Consider the following 21,250-nt stretch of genomic DNA (forward strand, 5'->3'; position numbering starts at 1 on the left):
TTACATGCATTTGCCAACTTGACCCCATTTAATCTCATACTGATGGTAGCAGCTGATACCATCTTATTGGAGTTTCATCGCTGCAAGTTGCTTTGAAGATGGCAACTGACTCCCAGTTGTCACAGACCTGGACCCATTTTTAACGCAACTATTTCAAAGGCAACGAGACTGCAAGCTCATTGCACAGACTTGCACCAACTTTTTCACCACTGTTTTCCATAGTGTGACTTAGTTAAGCAAAGTAACTGTGCAGGCAAATGGGAAAACATATGTCAATTATTTTAAAGTGTCCTCACACTGTATGATCTTTAAAGCTGGCAGAACAGGCCTGATGTTTCTCATGATAAACATACAGAGCATCATCTGCTCTTTATGCTTACAACCAAATACATATTTTTTAATGGATTAAAGAAAATCTTTGCTTTCTGTTTTTCTCGCTTCTTTCTCTCGCTGCCTTTCTCATCCTTGTTATAGCTGCTGCTGCTTTTCTCACTACACCCACCAGTCTCTAAGAGTTAACTTGCTTACAGAAGTTTAGTCTGTGCAGCCCAGACAGCTATATGCTCTAGGGTAGTTAAATACCAAAAAATAAAAAAAAGCTTCAAATTTCTAAAAAAGGAAAAACAAAACAGCAGAAAGCTGCACTAACAATATAATATCCTCAAGCGCCCTTTTATCTGACAAATACATTCATAAAATACTTAATTTACACTGTATTCCTTTAAATACAGACAGATGCATGCACGCACACAGACGAGCACCATTAACCTGCCTATAACCATGCTGACAGCTATCTCATGGCAAACGCATGAAATGTAACGGTTCCATATCACAGTCTCATCCTGCGGGTGGATATAATTTCTCAGACACCAGCTGTGATTCCTTGGGATTTTCTAAAACCAGTAATGACCCAAGCCTAATTGTGAAAGACTCATTATAATAAATTCCACATTGTTATTTTTGTAATTCTCAAATCTGCTGGAACTTTCATTATATTTCATTTTACTCACATATACATCTGATAAAACAGAAACTAATGGAACCATCAGTCCTTACTCTTTGAAACAACATACCGCTTCTAATGTTGGAGCTTTTTTATAGTATATTTTGTGACAGTGATAAATACAGCCCCAAATGGTTTTCCTCACACAGCATGGTAAAGTAAAAGTAATGTAAATAAGTGAACGTCAGTTTTTAGGCATTTACAATACAAGTCAGCTCTTGTCATTAAATCTATGTTGTTTTCTATTTTTGTTTCAAGTAAAGACATGAAAGTGTATGATGCCACCCATTAGTTGGTTTCTGTTCTGAATCTAATTGTATTTGCATTGCATTTGTCTTGCTTTTACAAATCAAATGTAACCATATTTGGATAAGAGGGTAGAAATTGAGAGTTGTAATAATAATAATAATAATAATGGATTGGATTTATATAGCGCTTTTCAAGGCACCCAAAGCGCTTTACAATGCCACTATTCATTCACTCTCGCATTCACACACTGGTGGAGGCAAGCTACGGTTGTAGCCACAGCTGCCCTGGGGCAGACTGACAGAAGCCAGGCTGCCATATCGCGCCATTGGCCCCTCTGGCCAACACCAGTAGGCGGTAGGGTAAAGTGTCAGCCTATGCTGGCTAGTTAGCTCTTGGTTAGCAAGCCACAACCTTTGGGCTGTATCAGGAAGTATAACAATCCACTGTAGTGACCTGTTTCTGAATAAGGAAGCAACATTTAGCTTGAAAGTATATATAACTGGAATGCTAACTTTGGAAAGTGAAATACAAACTTTAAACAAAATGTATTAACTGAACAGCGCTCACATGTGAGTCAGCGTTGCCATGCTCTTGATGATGTATAACTACAAACTGTAATATAGTTTCATATAACAACTTTTACAAATGGGAAAGTCAGACACCAAACAATTGTAAAAATGCGTATTTCCTGCTTGAAAGTATTAGCACTGGACTTTGAGCTGGAAAACGAATCGTTCAAAGAAATCATTAAAAGCCCAAAATGACTATGACATTTTAAAAAAAATGCCTGAAATATACTTGCACAGTGAATCTTTATAGATCTTTATACCCGTGCAGGCTGCATTGATGGCGAAGTGTAGTTGCTTATCCAAGGAAGTGCATGCCATGTCATTAAGGTGTAGAGTTAACACAGAAGTATAAATCTGCTGTATGTTGTTGTACTCACTTGTTCTGGTGCTTGGAGCCCTGGAGGTGTGCATGATACTGCTCAATGGAGTTGAGGACCACACTGCAGACACTGCAAGAGTAACTACTTCGCAGCCCTAGAGAGACATAAACATAGTATAGTTACTGTAAGTCACTTTCTGTAAGTATGATTTATAACAATCCCTAAAAGCTGTCATCATCATCATCATCATTTGGATCACCAGCTAGTAGTAGTGAGCCCAACATGAGCAACAATAAAAATCTGTACTGACACTAAGTAACAGTCTAATTTTTACCCTCAGTAGTGCTGGGTAATTTTCCTAATTAGAGTGCATCTGGAAAGAGATTTGATTAGACTGATCATTAGCAGAAAACCAGTTACATTTTTAGATCCTTGGATCAGTGCCCCCTTCTTTTTAGTGCCTGCGTGTGTGTGAGGGGTTCCTTTTTAAAACTTGCACTAGAAAGGCGGGTACCGCAGAAGAATTTGGACTCTAGGAATCAGAAACGAACAGCACAGTGGGATGTGTGCATGTCTGCTTTGTGTGCATGCACAGTTGTATTGTGTTGGTGAATGCAAGCTTGAGTTGGTGCAGCTCAGACACAGATGTTAACTAATTAGAGGGTTTGCAGGTGGTCGCGATGAACACCCAAAAATAGATCGATGAATTTGGAGATACTCATGGAGTGGGGAGAAGGGAGAGTTGGTGGTGCGGAGATGGGGATTAGGTAGAAGAAGCGAGTGAAAGAGAGGAAATATCCAGAGAATAATACGATGGTTTAAACAGAGGAGGGAATGGATAATGATTTATTACACTGCAGCATTGATGTAGCATTCACGCTGGGGTTTAATGACCACAAAAAAATGTGTATCCAAGCCCCAAAATAACGTCCCGTGGTAACTAGAGCACCGATTTTAAAATCGTCTTTCTTTTTCATAAAAGGAAGCAGAGGAAATGATCTCTCTGGGTAATCAGCAACACGCTATAATTGCCCGTGTTTCCCCTGTTAGAGATACAATGAAGAGCTATTTTTGTTTTCTCACTTTTTGCACACTGCAGAGCCATCACTGCAGAACTTTACTTTATTTTCTGACAATGGGTGTGAAATTTTAGTTATGCTGTGCAACTAAAAATTGGAGTGTGCCTGCTTGTGTGTACATGCCCTTTTCGCTGCTGTCATTATCGTCCTTGAGATTTATGACTTGTCTTAGTATTCCTTTTGACCTTTCGTAGCAGTAATTGGTGAAGTACACTGGGAGATGAAGTTGTAATATAGTTAGGAGTGGTGGGAGGTCGTTTAGGCTTGGGCTAGAGCTGCATAATGTGGCATATCTACTCCCTGTTGCCTCAAGAGTCCCTTAGTCTCTTTCAGGGGTGATTAAGGATAAGCAGTCATTTACAAGAAAGCCAGGACTGAATTAGTTGCCTGAAGTAACTGCTGTCTTGGCTTAAATGTTGATATTTTTGCAACTATTAGGAGCTAATAACTAATTCTGTGTGTATGTGTGTGTGAAAGAGAGACAGAGAGAGTGGGAAAAAAGAGAGCCGGCACATCTTCCACTGCCAAAATGTCATTACTTCTGTTCTCTCTAAATGAGAAGGCTATTAATTGGAGAAGCGATAATTTAGAAAGAAAGGAAAGATAAGTCTCTCTTTCTTCTTTCCTCTCTCCTCCCCGTAATTCTATACTGCTGCAAGGATTACATAAAGAGGTCTATTCTTTTATGTGTGATTATGAAGTGTGTTACATGTGCATGTGTACACGTTCGCAGACAAAGGCAGCTTTCCTGCTTTTAGCCTGATTGATGTCACCTCCACACTGACTGCCCGAGTAGCAGAGATATACAATATGCTGCAGTTTGTGTCAGCACCAGCCTTTTGTAAACACACGCATAAACATATACATATGCACAGATAACGTGTTTTGGTTAATAAAGCAGTTCTGGCACAAGACCACACTGTGCCCTAATCCATGTTAATTACATGCAGGGAAAGTGTGTGTGCAACGGTAGTGACAGCACGTGGCTCAGGGTTGTGAATGTAGGGTTTTTTTGCGAGCATGAGCAGTATTTGTGAGGGAGTTCTAAGCCTTGTTAATTACACAAGAAGATATGCCAAGAAGAGAGAAAAGAGGGGGTGAGAAGCGCTAAGGCAGTGGGTGTGGAGCTGTTTGTGGCTGTCGTTTAACGTACAGAGCCTTCTGGCATTGCTGGCACCCCCGGTGTGGAGATGCCTAAATGGTTGTTAAAAAAGTAATGAGCTACATTTTGTGCTTAGAAAATTGGGAAAATTATGTTTGTTTCAAGAGTCTTGTTGCAGCGAAATTCAACATCCTGCTGCAGTTTCAGTGTGTGATGAATTTTAGCTTTCAGCTTTTTCACTATGTCCCAACTCAAGCAACATTAATGACCCATTTGGAGCACGATATTTGTGGCTCGTTCCAATACCACGCGCTGCCAAGCTCTGACTGCAGCTCCTTTTTATGTGAGAGGCTCAGAGGAATTTCAGGTAGCGGTTAGCACTAGCAGTTGTGAAATCTAGTCTTTTGCACACACTTTTGGTGAACGGTGGGATTGTTTGAAGACAAAGAGGGAGGGAAATGGGTCGTGTACAACTATTGAACATCAAGTTTCCTATGGATAAATTCAAGGTAGAGTTTCCTCTAATTTGCACTCACTGTAGGGTATTCATGTGTAATGTTATTCATGCTTCTTGTAGGATATTAGTTTATGGAGCGCTTACTACCCCAGAGCCTTTGTGCTTTAGTTTACCATGTGCTTTGCAAGATTAAAAATGAACTGAATCCAAGAAGAGCCCATTGAGATGCAATCAAAACTAACAGTCTGCAGCAAATACTTGACAGAGCCTCTCAAAGGAATATATCGCAAATACCATAGAAGAGAGGGGTTGAGATTTGGGTGAGAGTCAGATTAAATCCAAGTGGAATTTTACCAGCAAACTTTGAAGGACTTAGAGAGAGACTAATTATTTTTTTGCAGCCAGTGTGACAGTAATTGGAGAGACCATCTGTTTCAGACAAAGAAAAAATTACCAGGCGCAGGAAACTATCTTTGTGAACTATTGCTTTTAAAAAAGGATTTCCAGATTCTCTTAGATTTTTCTAGTTTTCTAGTTTCTTCACTGTAAGCAACTAATAATTCTTAAAGGTAGCTTATTAAGATGGAGTTCATGGATTTTGGGATTATTGCCAGAGTCGTTCAGTAAAACTTTTGAAAGACACAATAATAATTATTATTGGTATAATTGATTTACCAATAGAAATGGGCAAAAGAAATGGAAACAGGAATGCATTTAGTGGCATCTTTCTCTTATCTCTAGTGTTTCATAGTCCAACATTTCACTTTATTTTCCTGTCTTTAACTGAGCTTTTGGTCGATAATAACTCCAGAGGGAAATACACAGGTCTTTAGCTGCTAAATGCTCCACTACATTCACTAGGGAGCTGCTTACTTCACATGATGTGTTGCTGGACAGGTAGTTGGTTTATCACTGGTGAGAACAGCTGCTTGCTGCTGCTAGAAATGACACCGTCGAGCGTGATGAGCCTAAAGAAAGATGTGCCAGTTGCACTGTTAAACAATAACAAGGAACTGAAAAAATGTTAAAATGCTGCACGCTGCCGAATCGAGCTGAGTGATAATTTTCCATGTTCTTCACTATGAGTCACTTTTCCACATAACACTATTATTTGAGCCCATTTTATCAGGTTAAATAAGACCTTTTGGGTACTTTTAACATAACTGAGGAAATATATCCTCAAAGAATACTTAAAAAAGCCTAAAAGTATATATTGGTTTTCGGTAAATTTACTGCTTTGTTAGATAAACTGTTTTTAATTCCCAGAGCGAGCTGGTATTCGGACCTACGGTGCTTACACTACATCTTAGTTATGTATTTCTGCATGTAATTCTGATGTGTGACTGTGTCACAGTAAGTGGGAGAGGAGGTCAGCTCCGTCTCACAACTCTGGCACAGTCATCAATTACACACAATTTTCTCTCGGCTTTAGTGCTTCACCCTCTCTTGGGTCCTGCACACACACATACGCAGACACACTCTCCATTCCTAGACGCTTATCTCACTGCTTCTAATTCTCTTCGGAGTCTCCAGAGAGCAGAGACAATGCGCTGGCTCTGTCTTAAGGGGTTTCTCCCCCGTCATGATTTATGTAAAGACACAGCCGAGTCAGCTGGGCCCCATCCCTCGTCAGTAGCTACTCCCTTGTCCACCACTGTAATCCATCTCCAAGGATTTCGCCTGGCACCTAGCTGTGGAAAGTCACGACATTCTTGCTTGTGTCCCGTCTGTGCAATTAAACCAGAGAAATACATATAAAAAATAAGAACCTGCATGTGTTTAAATGTCAAGAGGTCTTATGATAAGTTTTGTTCATGGCCACAGGGGGATGAGACAACACAAGTAAAGGTCAATATCATCAATAGGACACAACAAGAAAACACAGTAGGCAGACTCTGTAGCCATAGTTTGGAGAGTAAGAGAATATTGGCGTGCAAATAATTCACCTGTGCCTTGTGGGGGAGATAATAAGGATGACAGATGAGACATGATGCCAGATTGGACGCCACAGTGGTTTACACAAACACACACATTTAGACACAACCTAACCAAAACAAAGACTGAGTATGGCAGAAGGAAGGGGGTGGGAAAGAGATAAAACGAACGTAAAGAGAAAACTATTCCACAAAGGGAAAATGAGGACGAAAGGACATAGATGAATCTGTGCTTGGCAGAAGCCAAATTCCTCCTTTCTCCTCCCCCTCCTGTGCGTATTTTGCTTAGTTCAGCTGCCACCTCCTGTTCGACCCTCCCACTGTGATTACACTTGATACACCTGTGACTTCACACCTTAAGTGGTGATAAAAAGCCAATCTGACGTGAGAATCTCGGACCAATGGAAATTCGTCTAACTCAAGAACAAACGAGTACAAACAATGGAGCTGCGCTGTAGTGAACAAAGCGTTCCAGACTAAAGGCCTTGGAACAAACACATGAATGACAGCCCGTATAATAAATCACGGCAACAGCAAGCTCACTTAGAAAACTTCGACCCGTTAAACGTCTCCTGTTCAAGGGCAGTTAAAAGATTTTGCAGTGCAGCCTTGCTCTTCAATGAGGACGATTGTCTGAAAAATAAACAAAATTCTAATTAAATTAAAAAAATGTTTTCCGTGGTTACATTATGAAATTTGGAGTCTGTGGGATCTGGGTCACAGTATGTGAATGGGGGATGATATCTAACATGACACCACTTAAAGCCTCTGAGCCAGTGTAGGCGGCAACATGACTCATGCTTTTAATATGATTGGCTTCTTGAGATGATGATTTGTGTCATGGCACCTGGAGCATGCAGCAAATAGCACTGCTACGGCTTCACAAGTGGATTTATGTTTGTCACAGGCTGTGTGCTGTGTGGTACGAGCATACGTCAAACTTGTATGTGTGCGGTAGAGGTGTTGTGTGGCACTCATGAATGCATGTTGGACTCAGCTGAAGTAGGATAATGTTTGGTGATATTGGATGATATCACTCCTAAGAACCCGAGAAGCGAAAGTGGTTTCTGTGCCAAATGCTATTCATAATTCAATTAAAGTACCCATCTGTTAGAAATATTTGTGTGAGTGTTGGAATCATTGCCCCATTATCTCCACATTTACTTGTTTAATTTACTAATGTTTGACCATTTCATGTGCCATTTTGTGTGAATCATCACACACATAAATATGCATGCATGTAATGTGGTGGATTTCACCTGTTGAGCCTTCTCTGCTCTGCACTGCATTATCTCTTAAGTATGCTTTTCGCAATGTGCCAGGAGACTTCACATACAGCTTTTGACATATACTGTTGTGTTGTGACCCTCAGTGAGACAGATAGTTGACTTAAAGAAGAAGCTTTGGCTAATCCTTGCAAAAACACAGCCATGTCTTTATCCAAATGCATGTAAGCTGAGATCTCAACACTAAGTAGTGCTGATGGTGCTAAATTTATCAATGAATAACTGGTTTGCCTTACCTCAGTTTAACATATGATATGTACCCCCACACTGAAAGGCATATCAGCATTTCATGAATCCTCATTCACTGCTGCACATCTTGCAGCATCTTGCACTCCCACTTATCGTCTTTCCTCTGACAAAGTCGCAACACCCCTGCTGCCTTTCATTTGCCACTTTTGCTGGGATTGGGTCCAAGAGGCTGACCTGTGCTCTCTGTGGCATCCAGACTGCCTGCTAGCTGCTCCAGGAGGCGTGCCCTGGCTGCATTCCTGCGGTGTTTCTTGCCCTCGTAATGCTGCTGGGCCATCAGAGGGTTGTTGAACCAGGCTCCACACAGACAGCAATATTTCCCAGCCTCTCTCCCACCATTTCCACTGACCACCGCCATGGGCCAGGGTAGGGCAGGTGGAGGAGGGGGACACGACGCGGGGTCTGTGGGCAGTGGGGTGGAAGGGGAGGAATCTGGAAGCGGAAGTGAAAAGATAGGAGTTAGAGACAAGTCAAGGGTAAGATACTGTAGAAGGAAATGAGAACAGGAGAAGGAAAGGTAGAGTGAGGGAGGGAGGATATTAACATGAATTCAAATGCAAATCAAGCTCTAATGTGAAAATTACATGAAATGAAAATATTTTCATGAAACTCGTTAACATGAAAATTTGATGCATTTGCACAGATTCTCACGCACATACTCTTCGCAGACACATGAATTCTCAAATACATGCTTGAAAAACCAAATTTACATTTAAAAACTCCGTAATCAGATTGTACTCATCAAGGCTGAGAGCAAAGAGCAAATGGATTGCTGCGAGCCACATATGTGGAGCATAGATGAGGGCTGGAAGGAGGCCATCTGCACTCCGGGGTCCAGCCTGCAAGTGTTAGAGACTGGCTTCTGAACCTTCCTATTTTATCTTTTTTTTTCAACCTGTACCATCTTTCCTCTCCTCTCTTCTGCAAGGGAATAAAAAAAAAAAAAAAAAAAGAAACGGCAGATTTCCAGGTGACCTGCTACTCATGACATGGCACTGGTTACCATGGTGATTGCCCATTAATAGCCAACAGGCACGGACATGTCCACAGGACGGGGTTGTAGCTCTCACAGCGAAAACTGCGTACATGCGTGTGGCTACTCGTGTGTCTGTGTGTGAATGTGGGTGTTTGGGTGGCGGACACGCTTACAGCCACGCTTAAGAAAACGTGTGATGTCTTGTATATGTGTGCACGTGCATGTGTGTGTGTGTGTGTGTGTGTGTGTGTGAAAGAAGCTCCAGAATAAGCTGTTTGCATGTGTAAGGTACAGTATGTGTACCAAACAAATCATCCTGAGAAGGGATGGTAGGGAGGGGGTTATGTCCACAGCCAAATTGCGTGAGAAAGCTTACAGTGCCAGATGGCATGTCCAAATGTGCCGATTTGCCATCCACAATGTGTCAATGACTCTCGAGTTATACTGACTCTGAGTACACAGCCCCGATGCCGCACGTTTAGTTCACATTTTATATCACAAACAAAAGCCCACTCACACATGCTTTGAAGCTCAGATGAGTCATATCACTTCTTTCACAACAACCATCGTCTCACTGCTAACAAATGCCCGCATGAATCCTTGACCAGTGACCACGGGTGTGAGGTGGGTTCGTTTATGTGTCTTTTTTAGTGTGGGGGGCCTGCGCCGGATTGACTCCAGCCCTTTGAGCTGATTGGCTCCTCATACCTTGATGTGTCTTCAGGCTCTGTTCACATAGTTACTGTATCTATGGCTGTGTCTCTGTTCATCTCACCAACCACACCCACTCATATTCCCTTTGCTTGTGTTTGCCATCGTCTCACTTTCAAAACTCAACCCTGCAACTCTCTTACTGTCATTTTATTTTATTGCTCAAAGCTCAGAGGCAATTCCATCATCAAATCTCCGGTGTAGCATTCATGTGTGCTTGCGTGTGCCAGTGCGTAAATGATACTCCTCGGTTCTGACAGCTCTACGGAACTGCATGTGATGAGCAGCAACAGGGAGAGACCCTGTGATGTTTTTTCTCCTCTCTTTCCCTTGTTGCACCACCACTTCTCCTCTCCTGACTGTGATCTCTGCACAGTGGAGCAGAAATAAGTGTTTTTCACAGAGTGGGGCACAGGCAGTGTGCACGATAGTGTGTGTTCTGGAGGAAGAGGTGTTGGGTTGAAGTGTATGGGGATGTGATGCGCATCGGGGAGGGAGCGCAGGTACGATCTCTGCTCTCCACCGCTCAAAGGCTTCTCCAACACACACGGACTCTACTATTTCTAACCTCACTGTGTTGTATGTTTGTGGGAATATGCGTTAGTGTGTTTGTTAGTGTCCAAGTGTCCTGAGATGCAAGTGAATGCCATGAGTGCCTGCGCCAGTCATCCTGCCATTGTGTTTTTCTAATAATGATTGTGCGTGCATGTGTGTGTTTCTATGTCCATGTGTGCTCAAGCCTGTCAGCTTGGCTGTGCATCTTCTGTGGCGCGCTCATCTCGGAATGATCATGAAGGGTTCTTTTTGACTCTAATCTCTCCTGAAATCCTCTTCTTCTCTCCCAGGTCACTCTTTCTCTCTTCTTGTTCTCTTGTTTCTTTTCCTTCAGGTCCTACTGTCACAAAACGAAGCAAACTGCACGACAGTGCCTGTACAGAAGTGACACTTTTCCCAAAAGTAGGCCAGAGTTTAGCAAAAGTCACCCAGGGGCTTGATTATAACACTCCATTTTGTAGCGATTGTGCCTTTATAGCTGTGAGAGTTTCCCCTTTGAATCCAATTTGAATCACATTATGTAAAGCTCCCCTGGAGTCAACTTAGCAGCACAGACACTTAAAAACACACTAATCTTGAACAATCTTGTGCTTCAACAAAAAAAATATCAATCAGCAGATGTCTTGATTTGATAAAAAACACATTTTATTAATCAGGAGACTTTTATAAATTAATGTTTCTCTGTGTGCCTCATCTGCTAAGTTTTACTTCTTGGGCCTCTGGCATGTTGCCATTTTCAAACACATTTCCCCCTGAATCCCAGGCTAGTAGTTTTGACTGAACCATCACTAAAGCTCTCCAAATCCACTTCAGATAAAAAAAAATAAAGCCTTTGAAGTAAAAATAGTTCTCAGTTCAGTAAAACATGTCACAAAGAGGGGATGTATACGAGCAGAGGTGAGAGTCTATTTGACAACTGAGTTATGGTCTCTAGTGACGACAGGCTTTTTGTGTTAAGATCAGGAATGAGAACTTATAGATGCATAGCTTAGCATGGAAGAATAATAGATTGTGTTCTGTCTGTTATGTATTGCTGAATGATTGAAAGAATGAATGCTATACTGGTGCATCAAATAGTCTGGTTGAGATTTCATGATTGAAAGGAATTTTTAACATACCTTTTAAATGCTAAAGAGACAAAATGCCTAGTGTAGCGGTCTAAGAGCTTTAAATGTGTTATTTTATTAACCAGAATAAAGTTAACACTTCTGATTCAAGGTTCTAATCATCCATCCATCCGCTTATCCTTTTCAGGGTCGCGGGGGCCTATCCCAGCTGTCATAGGGCGAGAGGCGGGGACACCCTGGACAGGTCGCCAGGCCAACACACAGAGACAGACAACCATTCGCACTCACTTTCACACCTAGTGGCAATTTGGATAATCCAATTAACCTATCCCCACAAGTTGCATGTCTTTGGACAGTGGGAGGAAGCCAGAGTACCCGGAAAGAACCCACGCAAACACGGGGAGAACATGCAAACTCCACACAGAAAGACCCCGGCCTGATGGTGGAATTGAACTCAGGACCTTCTTGCTGTGTGGCAACAGTGCTAACCACCTTGCCATCGTGCTGCCCTAATCATCTGATTCTAATCATATGATGTAAAAAAGAATATAAGCCAAAAATTAATGATTCAAACTGTCAAATTTTGAAACATAGACATGTATAAGAGCCCACGTGGAGAGACAGCATCCTGTGAAGCTCACCATTGACAGCATTTAAAGTTGTTGCCACAAAAAACACCATCAGGACAGAACATGTTTTTGCAGCTAGCTTGTTAGCTGGTAGCTGGTAGTCTGTTGACTGCTGGAAGGGGCTTTGTCTCTCATCAACAACAGTAAAGAAAGATGGAGGATGAGGCAAAGAGAGCAGAGATCCACCAAAAACAACTTGTGACCAAGAGCAGAGCTGTGTCTGCTGTTTGTTCCTTAAAGGAACAGTTTAATGCTCTTTTTACTTTGCTGTCCGAAGCTCAAAGAATATTTGGACACTGCCTTGACTTCTTCTGCTGCTGTGACTGCTGTAACAGAAACAAAGCACTGTGACTGGTTTTTTAAACTTTTTGAGGCAAGCCAATATTTCAACGCAAAACAGCTTCTGTTGTTGGGCACATCTTTTTTCGATTTTATTCTCAGTAATTTCACTTTTGACAATCTATTTGCTGCATCTGGACCTCTGACATGTAATTTTCTTTTTTTGCAAGACTCGCCTGTCCACTACCATATGCCTTGCCCCTTTCCAACTATCAGACAACAAAAGTCCCTGCTGCGTGTGGTTCAAATCCAGCAAGCTTTTGAAATTGGCTGCGTTTCTGTCAGAATGGTTGTTTGGTTTCCAAGAGCCTCTTTATCTTGCCTGGCACTTTCTTAGCATTAGCAAACTTCTCACAGGTGATGCATTTGAATAGTGTTGACACCTCTGTAGCCAAGAGACATGCAGCTTTTGTGATAGTGTCTGCTGACAGTTTTTCTTTCTCATTTCTAAAAGTTGTGTGTCTTCTGCAGTGAGGTAGTTACTCAACACAAGAAAATGATGTGTTTTTTTCCCCCTTATTAACTTCCTTGGTGTCATTCAGGGCCTTTGATGTATCACACACGGATAAATCCCACCATCCAGCAACTGCAAAATGAGACTGGAGTTCCCTTTATTTATAACTATAACTATGGCTGTCATAAAGTCTCACAACACACCAGGATTTGGCTCAAAGGCACACTAGCGTGCCTTACTACACCATTTGCAAACTGCTGCACAGCTTTAGTACGTTAAGTTAAATATCTGAGTTTAATCTTTATGTAAAAGTCTAACACAGGTCAATATAACAACTAGACTGTGTGCGATACCTGTGTTTGTGGGGTTGGCTATGGCTGTGGGTACACTGGGTGGCTCCCCCAGCACCAGGCGGACTCTCTTGGCATGGGTTTTGCCCTGGTAGTGGGACTGTGCCACAATTGCAGAGGTGAAGAACATGTTACACAGGGTACAGCACTTGTTCCTGTCCACTTCTGTCTCTGCACAGTCCTATAGCAGAAACAGAGGAAGAGAAATGGTAAAAGAAAGTGTCAGAGGGGTGAAGAGAGGTGTTGAGAGAGAAAAATAAATCAAAGTACAAGAGAGTATAGCGAGTGGAGAGGTGTAGGCTGATGACGAAGGGAATGGTGTGAAAAAAGGCAGGGAGAGGTAAAAGTGAGAAAAAGAAGAGAGACGGGGGGGATGGAAAGATGTAGACTTTACACTGACCTCACTGGGCTTTTTCTCTCTCACTTCCTCTCACACACACATACACACACACACTCACACACACACACACGTGCACACATGAAGGCAAAGAGAGGACTAATCAAATATTCATCTGTCTCTCTGGGCTGAGATTGTGGCTTCGGCCTTTCACCGCAGCTGGTTCATTACTAATGATGAGGGAGAGTTGCTCCCTACGGAAGAGAGAGAATACAAACAAAAAGACCAACCAACCACCTGATTGACACAAACATGCAACCACACACACACACACACACACACTCATTCTTTCATCCATCATGAAGTATACTGATTTGCGGTTAGGCAATAAACATTTGCCTAACCCCAGTCTTGCCCTAAATCTAACCTAGCCTCAACCTTAAACCAATCCACACAGAGGGACTATGACGATACATTTATGTACTCACAGGATGAGTAATACATGCACGCATGTACTTTACTTTGAGCCTTGTCCTGAACACTCAGAAACACTTTAAAGCCTACTAGAATGTGCAACATATCACACATGCTGCAAATAACTGTCAATGTCAGTCTTTGTGGTATCTCTCTCTCTCTATCTATCTATCTATCGATACATATTTTAACAGGGACATAGAACAGGGACAGGTCAGAGTAATATCTGATATTCCAGAAACAGAGACACTGTCATTAGAAGTCTTTATGGTTTATATATATATATATACTACTACACCCAGCACGCCCCTGCGGGCGGTTTATCCTTCAAGCTCGGGTCCTCTACCAGAGGCCTGGGAGCTTGAGGGTCCTGCGCAGTATCTTAGCTGTTCCCAGGACTGCGCTCTTCTGGACAGAGATCTCCGATGTTGTTCCTGGGATCTGCTGGAGCCACTCGCCTAGCTTGGGAGTCACCGCACCTAGTGCTCCGATTACCACGGGGACCACCGTTACCTTCACCCTCCACATCCTCTCGAGCTCTTCTCTGAGCCCTTGGTATTTCTCCAGCTTCTCGTGTTCCTTCTTCCTGATATTGCTGTCATTCGGAACCGCTACATCGATCACTACGGCCGTCTTCTTCTGTTTGTCTACCACCACTATGTCCGGTTGGTTAGCCACCACCATTTTGTCCGTCTGTATCTGGAAGTCCCACAGGATCTTAGCTCGGTCATTCTCCACCACCCTTGGGGGCATCTCCCATTTTGACCTCGGGACTTCCAGATTATACTCGGCACAGATGTTCCTGTACACTATGCCGGCCACTTGGTTATGGCGTTCCATGTATGCCTTGCCTGCTAGCATCTTGCACCCTGCTGTTATGTGCTGGATTGTCTCTGGGGCATCTTTACACAGCCTGCACCTGGGGTCTTGCCTGGTGTGATAGACCCCAGCCTCTATGGATCTTGTGCTCAGAGCTTGTTCTTGTGCTGCCATGATTAGTGCCTCTGTGCTGTCTTTCAGCCCAGCTTTGTCCAGCCACTGGTAGGATTTCTGGATATCAGTCACCTCCTCTATCTGCCGGTGGTACATACCGTGCAGGGGCCTGTCCTTCCATGATGGTTCCTCGTCTCCCTCCTCTTTCTTGGGTTTCTGCTGCCTGAGGTATTCACTGAGCACTCGGTCAGTTGGGGCCATCTTCCCAATGTATTCTTGGATGTTCGTTGTCTCATCCTGGACTGTGGTGCTGACACTCACCAGTCCCCGGCCCCCTTCCTTCCGCTTAGCGTACAGCCTCAGGGTGCTGGACTTGGGGTGAAACCCTCCATGCATGGTAAGGAGCTTTCTTGTCTTTATGTCAGTGGCTTCTATCTCCTCCTTTGGCCAGCCTATTACCCCAGCAGGGTACCTGATCACGGGCAGGGCGTACGTGTTGATGGCCCGGATCTTGTTCTTACCATTCAGCTGACTCCTGAGGACTTGCCTGACCCTCTGCAGGTACTTGGTGGTTGCAACTTTTCTAGCGGCCTCTTCATGGTTCCCATTCACCTGCGGGATCCCCAAGTACTTGTACCTGTCCTCTATGTCTGTAATGTTGCCTTCTGGTAGTTCAATCCCCTCAGTTCTGACTAACTTCCCTCTCTTTGTTACCATCCGACTACACTTCTCCAGTACACTATATATATCTATATATATATCTATATATCCATCCATTCGCTTCCGCTTATCCTTTTCAGGGTCGCGGGGGGCGCTGGAGCCTATCCCAGCTGTCATAGGGCAAGAGGCGGGGTACACCCTGGACAGGTCGCCAGTCTGTCGCAGGGCCAACACACAGGGACAGACAACCATTTGCACTCACATTCATTCGAACATTCACACCTAGTGACAATTTGGATTAATCAATTAACCTATCCCCACAAGCTGCATGTCTTTGGACGGTGGGAGGAAGCCGGAGTACCCGGAGGGAACCCACGCAAACACGGGGAGAACATGCAAACTCCACACAGAAAGACCCCGGCCTGATGGTGGAATTGAACTCAGGACCTTCTTGCTGTGCGGCAACAGTGCTAACCACCGTGCCACCATGCTGCCCATATATATATATATATATATGTATATGTATATATATATATATATATATATATGTAAGCTTTGAGAAAGGTACCTTCTTGTTTCACTATGTCAATGACTTGTTAAAATCAGCTCCGTGCCTTAAATCAACCTAAAAATGGAGCTCGCACGACTGAATTACAAGTCAGCAGAGGAGAGCTCTTTATCTCTCATATCCAAGCTGTCCAACTGACCATTTTCATTCAGCTTTAACTAGACTAGGTCAAAGGGTCCCTACACACTATTACTACTTTCATTATTTGCCAGTCAAGAGCAAAGAATTCGTTAGTGCAAAGAAAGCAAAACATTTTAAGACAAGACAAGAATTGTATATCGATTTCTTTCTGTTACATGTTTGCTGGGAAGCATCAGGACCCATGCACTTAGAAAGATGCCCCCCAGGCAACCCCGGTAAGTGGTTTGAGTGATCTGTTTTTAATGTGCCTTCATAGTCTTATCTTACCCTTGTATTCAGTGCTGTCCACTTTTACAAAGGACACTTTAAAGAAACAGCTGTAGACAGTGTCTACGCATTAGTCTCTAGTTCTGCTAATGCTTTAGCATCTCAAACGAGTCAAATCCAGGTGCCAGAATTTGCGGATAACCCTTGCCACACGACTGGAGGCTGTTATAGCAACGTTTCTATGTCTTCCTTGAACTCTTCGCATTGAACCTCCACCTTCTGTCTGTTCATCCGGGCTTTCTTTCTTTTTCTTTTCACACCAGCGCACATTTTAGTCCAGGTGTTAATTCGGGTTGGAGGAGAGAGAGACCTCACTCTCGGTGAGAGTACAATAATAGAAATGTGTCTGAGACACCACATCTGAGTATGTGGGTGCACGCGGTGCGTGTGTTTGTGCGTCTGCATGTGTGCTTTATGTCAGCTCTGGTTAGCATCAGGGACACTGGATGTGAGAGTTAAGGACACCTTTACCTTGCAGGCTTAGCTTTGTCTCTCAGCTGTCCTATCTCTCTCTCGCTCCTTCTTCTTATTTTTTTGTCTCTCTGCCTTGCCTTCACTCTTAGCTTTTTTCTATATCTCTTTGCCTCCCTCCATCCTCTATCCCCCTCTGGGCTCCAGTCTCAGTGACTCTGTGTGTTGTGGGATGAAATATTTATCTGTATTGGCAGGCCCGCGCAACCGCCTCTCCTCCTTCCTCTTCCCTCCTCCCGCCTCGCCTCCTCTCCTCTTCACTGACTCTCCCTGCTGTGATCATGTTAAAGGCTTGCTATGAACTGTCCCAGACCTCCCCCCTCCATCACCATTAGCATTAGACCTACACTGTTATCTTGCTCTGCCAATATCATCCGCCAATATTGAACTCTGTATTATTTACGGTATTGAACACACTAACGGTATTAGTTATACAATTTTTTATTTTTTATTTTTTAAATTAATGGAGCATATTTTAGAAACAGTGTCATCACACAGTTTTTCCAACAAATCAGGTTAGACTAAGACTCAAACCATTATCTGCACCACATGGAGCAGACTAAGCATTGCAGCTGAGCAGAAGAAGCTTGTGGACTATTTGACAACAGTAAGTTGCTAAATAAGCTCTAAAAATCTTATTGGAAAGCACTGTTAGCAAAGAATAACAGCTGATATTTCAATAATGGAATTTTAAGCTTTCTAGAAACTGATATGGAATTTTTATTAGTATCTTGGTTTCTTTACTAGCACATGCAGCACTGTCTAATGTGTATTTGCCATTTTGATTTTGTTGTATGTAAAGTAAAAAACAGCTTATCTATATTTATCCAGTGTTTTTTATTCATGATTGCAGCATGGGGCGACAGAGACTCTGTAAGGACAACTCTCCTCTTTTCTTCTCTTCTCTAGGAAACTTTTTTCTTTTACTCCATCTTTCCTTCTTGCCTACATTTCCCCTCCTTCCTCATTACCATATCTTCCCCACTGCCTCTCAGTTTTTGTGCCTCCTCTCATCTCCTTCGCTATTTGTCCCATTGTTCTGCTTTTCCACTTCCCCCTCACATACTCCCTTTTCCTTTTCCTTCCTTGGGCAGTGGTGTTGAGCTCTTGTTCTACTAAGATCTTGTTGTACCAGAAGGAGGAAGATAAACTGCAATAGGCTGATGTCCCATCCTTGTGTGTTTTGTGGTTTTTGTTTTTCCAGTTTTTGACTCAGGACAAAAAGCCTGAGCTGTTTCTCTGTGGCAGTCTGCAGCAGTCTAACCCGTCACAACAAGCACTAAAAAGTGAAGCAGTCGACAGAGATGGAACTGAAACACAAAGAAGCATCTACTCGAAAAAATCAAAGATGTTACACCAGGGATTTAGTGACAGTGCGGGGAATGTTTTAAACAATCTGAAGCATGTGTGGGTGACTGACATATGAATAATTGTCAGCTCATTACAGCTGCCACTCTACCAAACCACTTCAAACACTAAATAGCATCTCTGACTCACTGTTTTTCCTCCATCGTGCAGAAAGTCGTCACCTTTTCGCTTTCTTCGTTTTTGATTTCTAAATCTCTGCCATCGCTCATTACTGTGTTTCTCTCTGTTTTCCACACCTCACTGTCTCTACCTGTCGCACCTCGCGCATCTGTTGAGACCGATTTGGATGCGACCTAATTGTTGTGTGTGTTTTTTGTTCGCACATGCCGCACGTATGCCTGTTTGTCCGCTGCCTGACAGTGACGTCTGTATCGCAGATTTTGTTTTTTCTTTTTCATTTTTGTTTGGGTGGCTTCAATCTGCTCACTCACCTAACAATAGATTCCTAATTAGCTGTGTTTATCTTCCTCTCCTTCTGTTTTTCTTTTTTCTGCTCCTCCTCATTTCTCCCCACTGTTCTGTGTTGGGGCGCTGTGGGAAACATTGCTAAATATACTCGTGGAGCAGCTCAGGGAAACAGAGCTCTCATTTAGAGCTCGAGGATGCTCTGAAAGTGTAAATTAGAAGTAGTCACAGTGAAAATACAGCAGTAGAGGAGAATAAAAGGTCTGTCTTGCCCTTTGCGCAAGTGAAAAACTGCACAGATGGAGAGAGAGAACTGGGTGGAGAATAGGGCAGAAAAATGGATCATGTCTCCTCTTTCATCTGAGAGCACCTTGACGACCTACTTTCTCTGTTTGTTCTGTGACAAAAACTTTCACCTGTACACACAAGCACAAAAACCTTAAAGCATGGCATTTTACACTGACATTTCAATCACTCTGCAAAAAAAAAAAAAAGGGGGGGAAAGCATTTTCTGCAGTTCCCATTGGACTGCACCATGTCAATCAGCACAAAACAGGAGGGAAAAAACATTGGGATGAAGTCTAGAGAAAAGACGTGCAACGCTTCCCCTGGGAGAAAGAAAGATGAAAGAGATGAAAGAAGAAAAGTTTATTCCGAATTGAATGCTGACAGTTTCACCTCGGGAAATGAAATTAATCTCTGCTCATCTTACATCAGTTTTCCCGCCTTGTCAAATAATCAATGTCACATCTCTGCATGAAAGGTTATGAACAAAGTGCTAGCTGTGGCACTCACAGTAGGTTACAATATAGCAGATGTGGGATGTGTGTGTCTTTGTGCACACAGCCTATTTATGTGTGTTTAGTGTCCAATATGAGGTGAAATCCACAGTGGGCTGAGTCATGTCTTATTTGGTTTTTAGAGAGACAGATGGAGACGCAGGTGTGAATACATCCACAGTATGTGTGTGTGTTTGTGTGTGTGTGTGTACCCATAAGCCTTTGACATATTATATTATGCGTGTTTGCAGTGTTATGCGTTACCTTTTTACAACTTTTGTTGTGAACTATGGTTCCATTGGTTGAGCGAGGCCGAGGTCACACAGTCCTAGAGACTAACTAATGACCCTCTTAAAACCACAGGCCACTAGGGGAAAATGTACTATCCTTGACTGGTTTGTGAGTCAAATTGACAGTCTCTAGGTAAAATTGATCACGAAGAAGTATTTGGAGCTGCACCCAAAACCTCCTTGTGGTTCCAGTTTGCTTTCTACTTTTCCGTTTCACTAGTGCACCAGTATTTGGCAAGTATTTGCAGACAAGCTGGAGTCTACTAATGCAAATCGGCAAGTAACAAAAGCAATCACAGGGAGGTTTTTTTTGCGTGTGCAGCAAGCTTAGTGAAACCGATTTTACTAAACAACAGTCAGCAATCTCTAGCAACCACTTGCCATTCCCTAGAGACCGGTGGTTGCCACGGAGTCGCTGCTCAGTCACCGTCGCTGCTCGGTCTTTCATCCTTCATTACAAACCAAATCATAGTTAGTTTTTCTTAATTGTGTGGATGCTTTAAGCATCCACACTATTGAGTTCCTGTTTCTCTTTATTCTTTATACTTTATTCTAGTTGCTTCCGTACACTTTTCGCCGTTAAACTACTTCCACAATTTTCAGCCGATTTTCACCGTTCAAATTTTAAACTATTCTGCTATTTTTGCTAATTCCTGCTATGACTTTTGCTATTTTTAACTATTATACTTTTTAAAATATTAAGCTTTTTTCCTTTAATTTGTCCCATTGAAATGAATGGGAAACTTCTGCAATTCTGCTAAATTTTGCTTGTTTTTGAAACTTAACTACTTCCTCATACTTTCACCTAGAACAACCATTCAAATTTTAAAATGTTCACAAATTATTGGGCTATTCAGGTATGATTCAGCTTTTTCAAATGTTTTACTGTTTTACTTTTATGCCTCTTAAAGTTTTGAGTTGCAAAATTGTGATTTTTCACAAAATACATGCGTTGTTATGGTTGCTATGCTCTTGGCTTCCAGTGTGCCACTGAAGCTTTTGCAGTCTTCTCTTCATGTCCGAACAACTGTTTGCTACTTGCTCAATTTTCACTCAACTTCCACAAATTATACATCAAAACGTAGGTATTTTTGCTGGCTTTCAGAAAATGTCACCATCATTGTTGTGGGATTTATAGAATTTTTGCAAATCTCCTCAGACTAACACAAGGTCAGAAAACTCTCCATATAAAGTGAATGGAGAGCTTGTTCAAAATCACCGCTGGATT

General features: G+C 42.6%; 1 protein-coding gene across 1 annotated transcript in view; it reads right to left on the bottom strand.

Annotated features, from left to right (window-relative positions):
- LOC146619976 (zinc finger matrin-type protein 4) overlaps nucleotides 1-21,250 on the bottom strand; it is a 70,561-nt gene that overhangs the window by 16,108 nt on the left and 33,203 nt on the right. Inside the window, exons 4-6 of the mRNA XM_085369266.1 lie at nucleotides 13,333-13,510; nucleotides 8,423-8,680; nucleotides 2,199-2,295 (exon numbers count right to left, since the gene is read on the bottom strand). Of these exons, the coding sequence (XP_085225392.1) occupies nucleotides 2,199-2,295; nucleotides 8,423-8,680; nucleotides 13,333-13,510 (533 nt within the window). The remainder of the gene's footprint in view (nucleotides 1-2,198; nucleotides 2,296-8,422; nucleotides 8,681-13,332; nucleotides 13,511-21,250) is intronic.

This window comes from Diplotaxodon limnothrissa, linkage group LG13 (genome assembly GCF_057381915.1).
Source record: "Diplotaxodon limnothrissa isolate DT_005_m linkage group LG13, D_limnothrissa_male_GT1.1, whole genome shotgun sequence".
Taxonomy (NCBI): Eukaryota; Metazoa; Chordata; class Actinopteri; order Cichliformes; family Cichlidae; genus Diplotaxodon; species Diplotaxodon limnothrissa.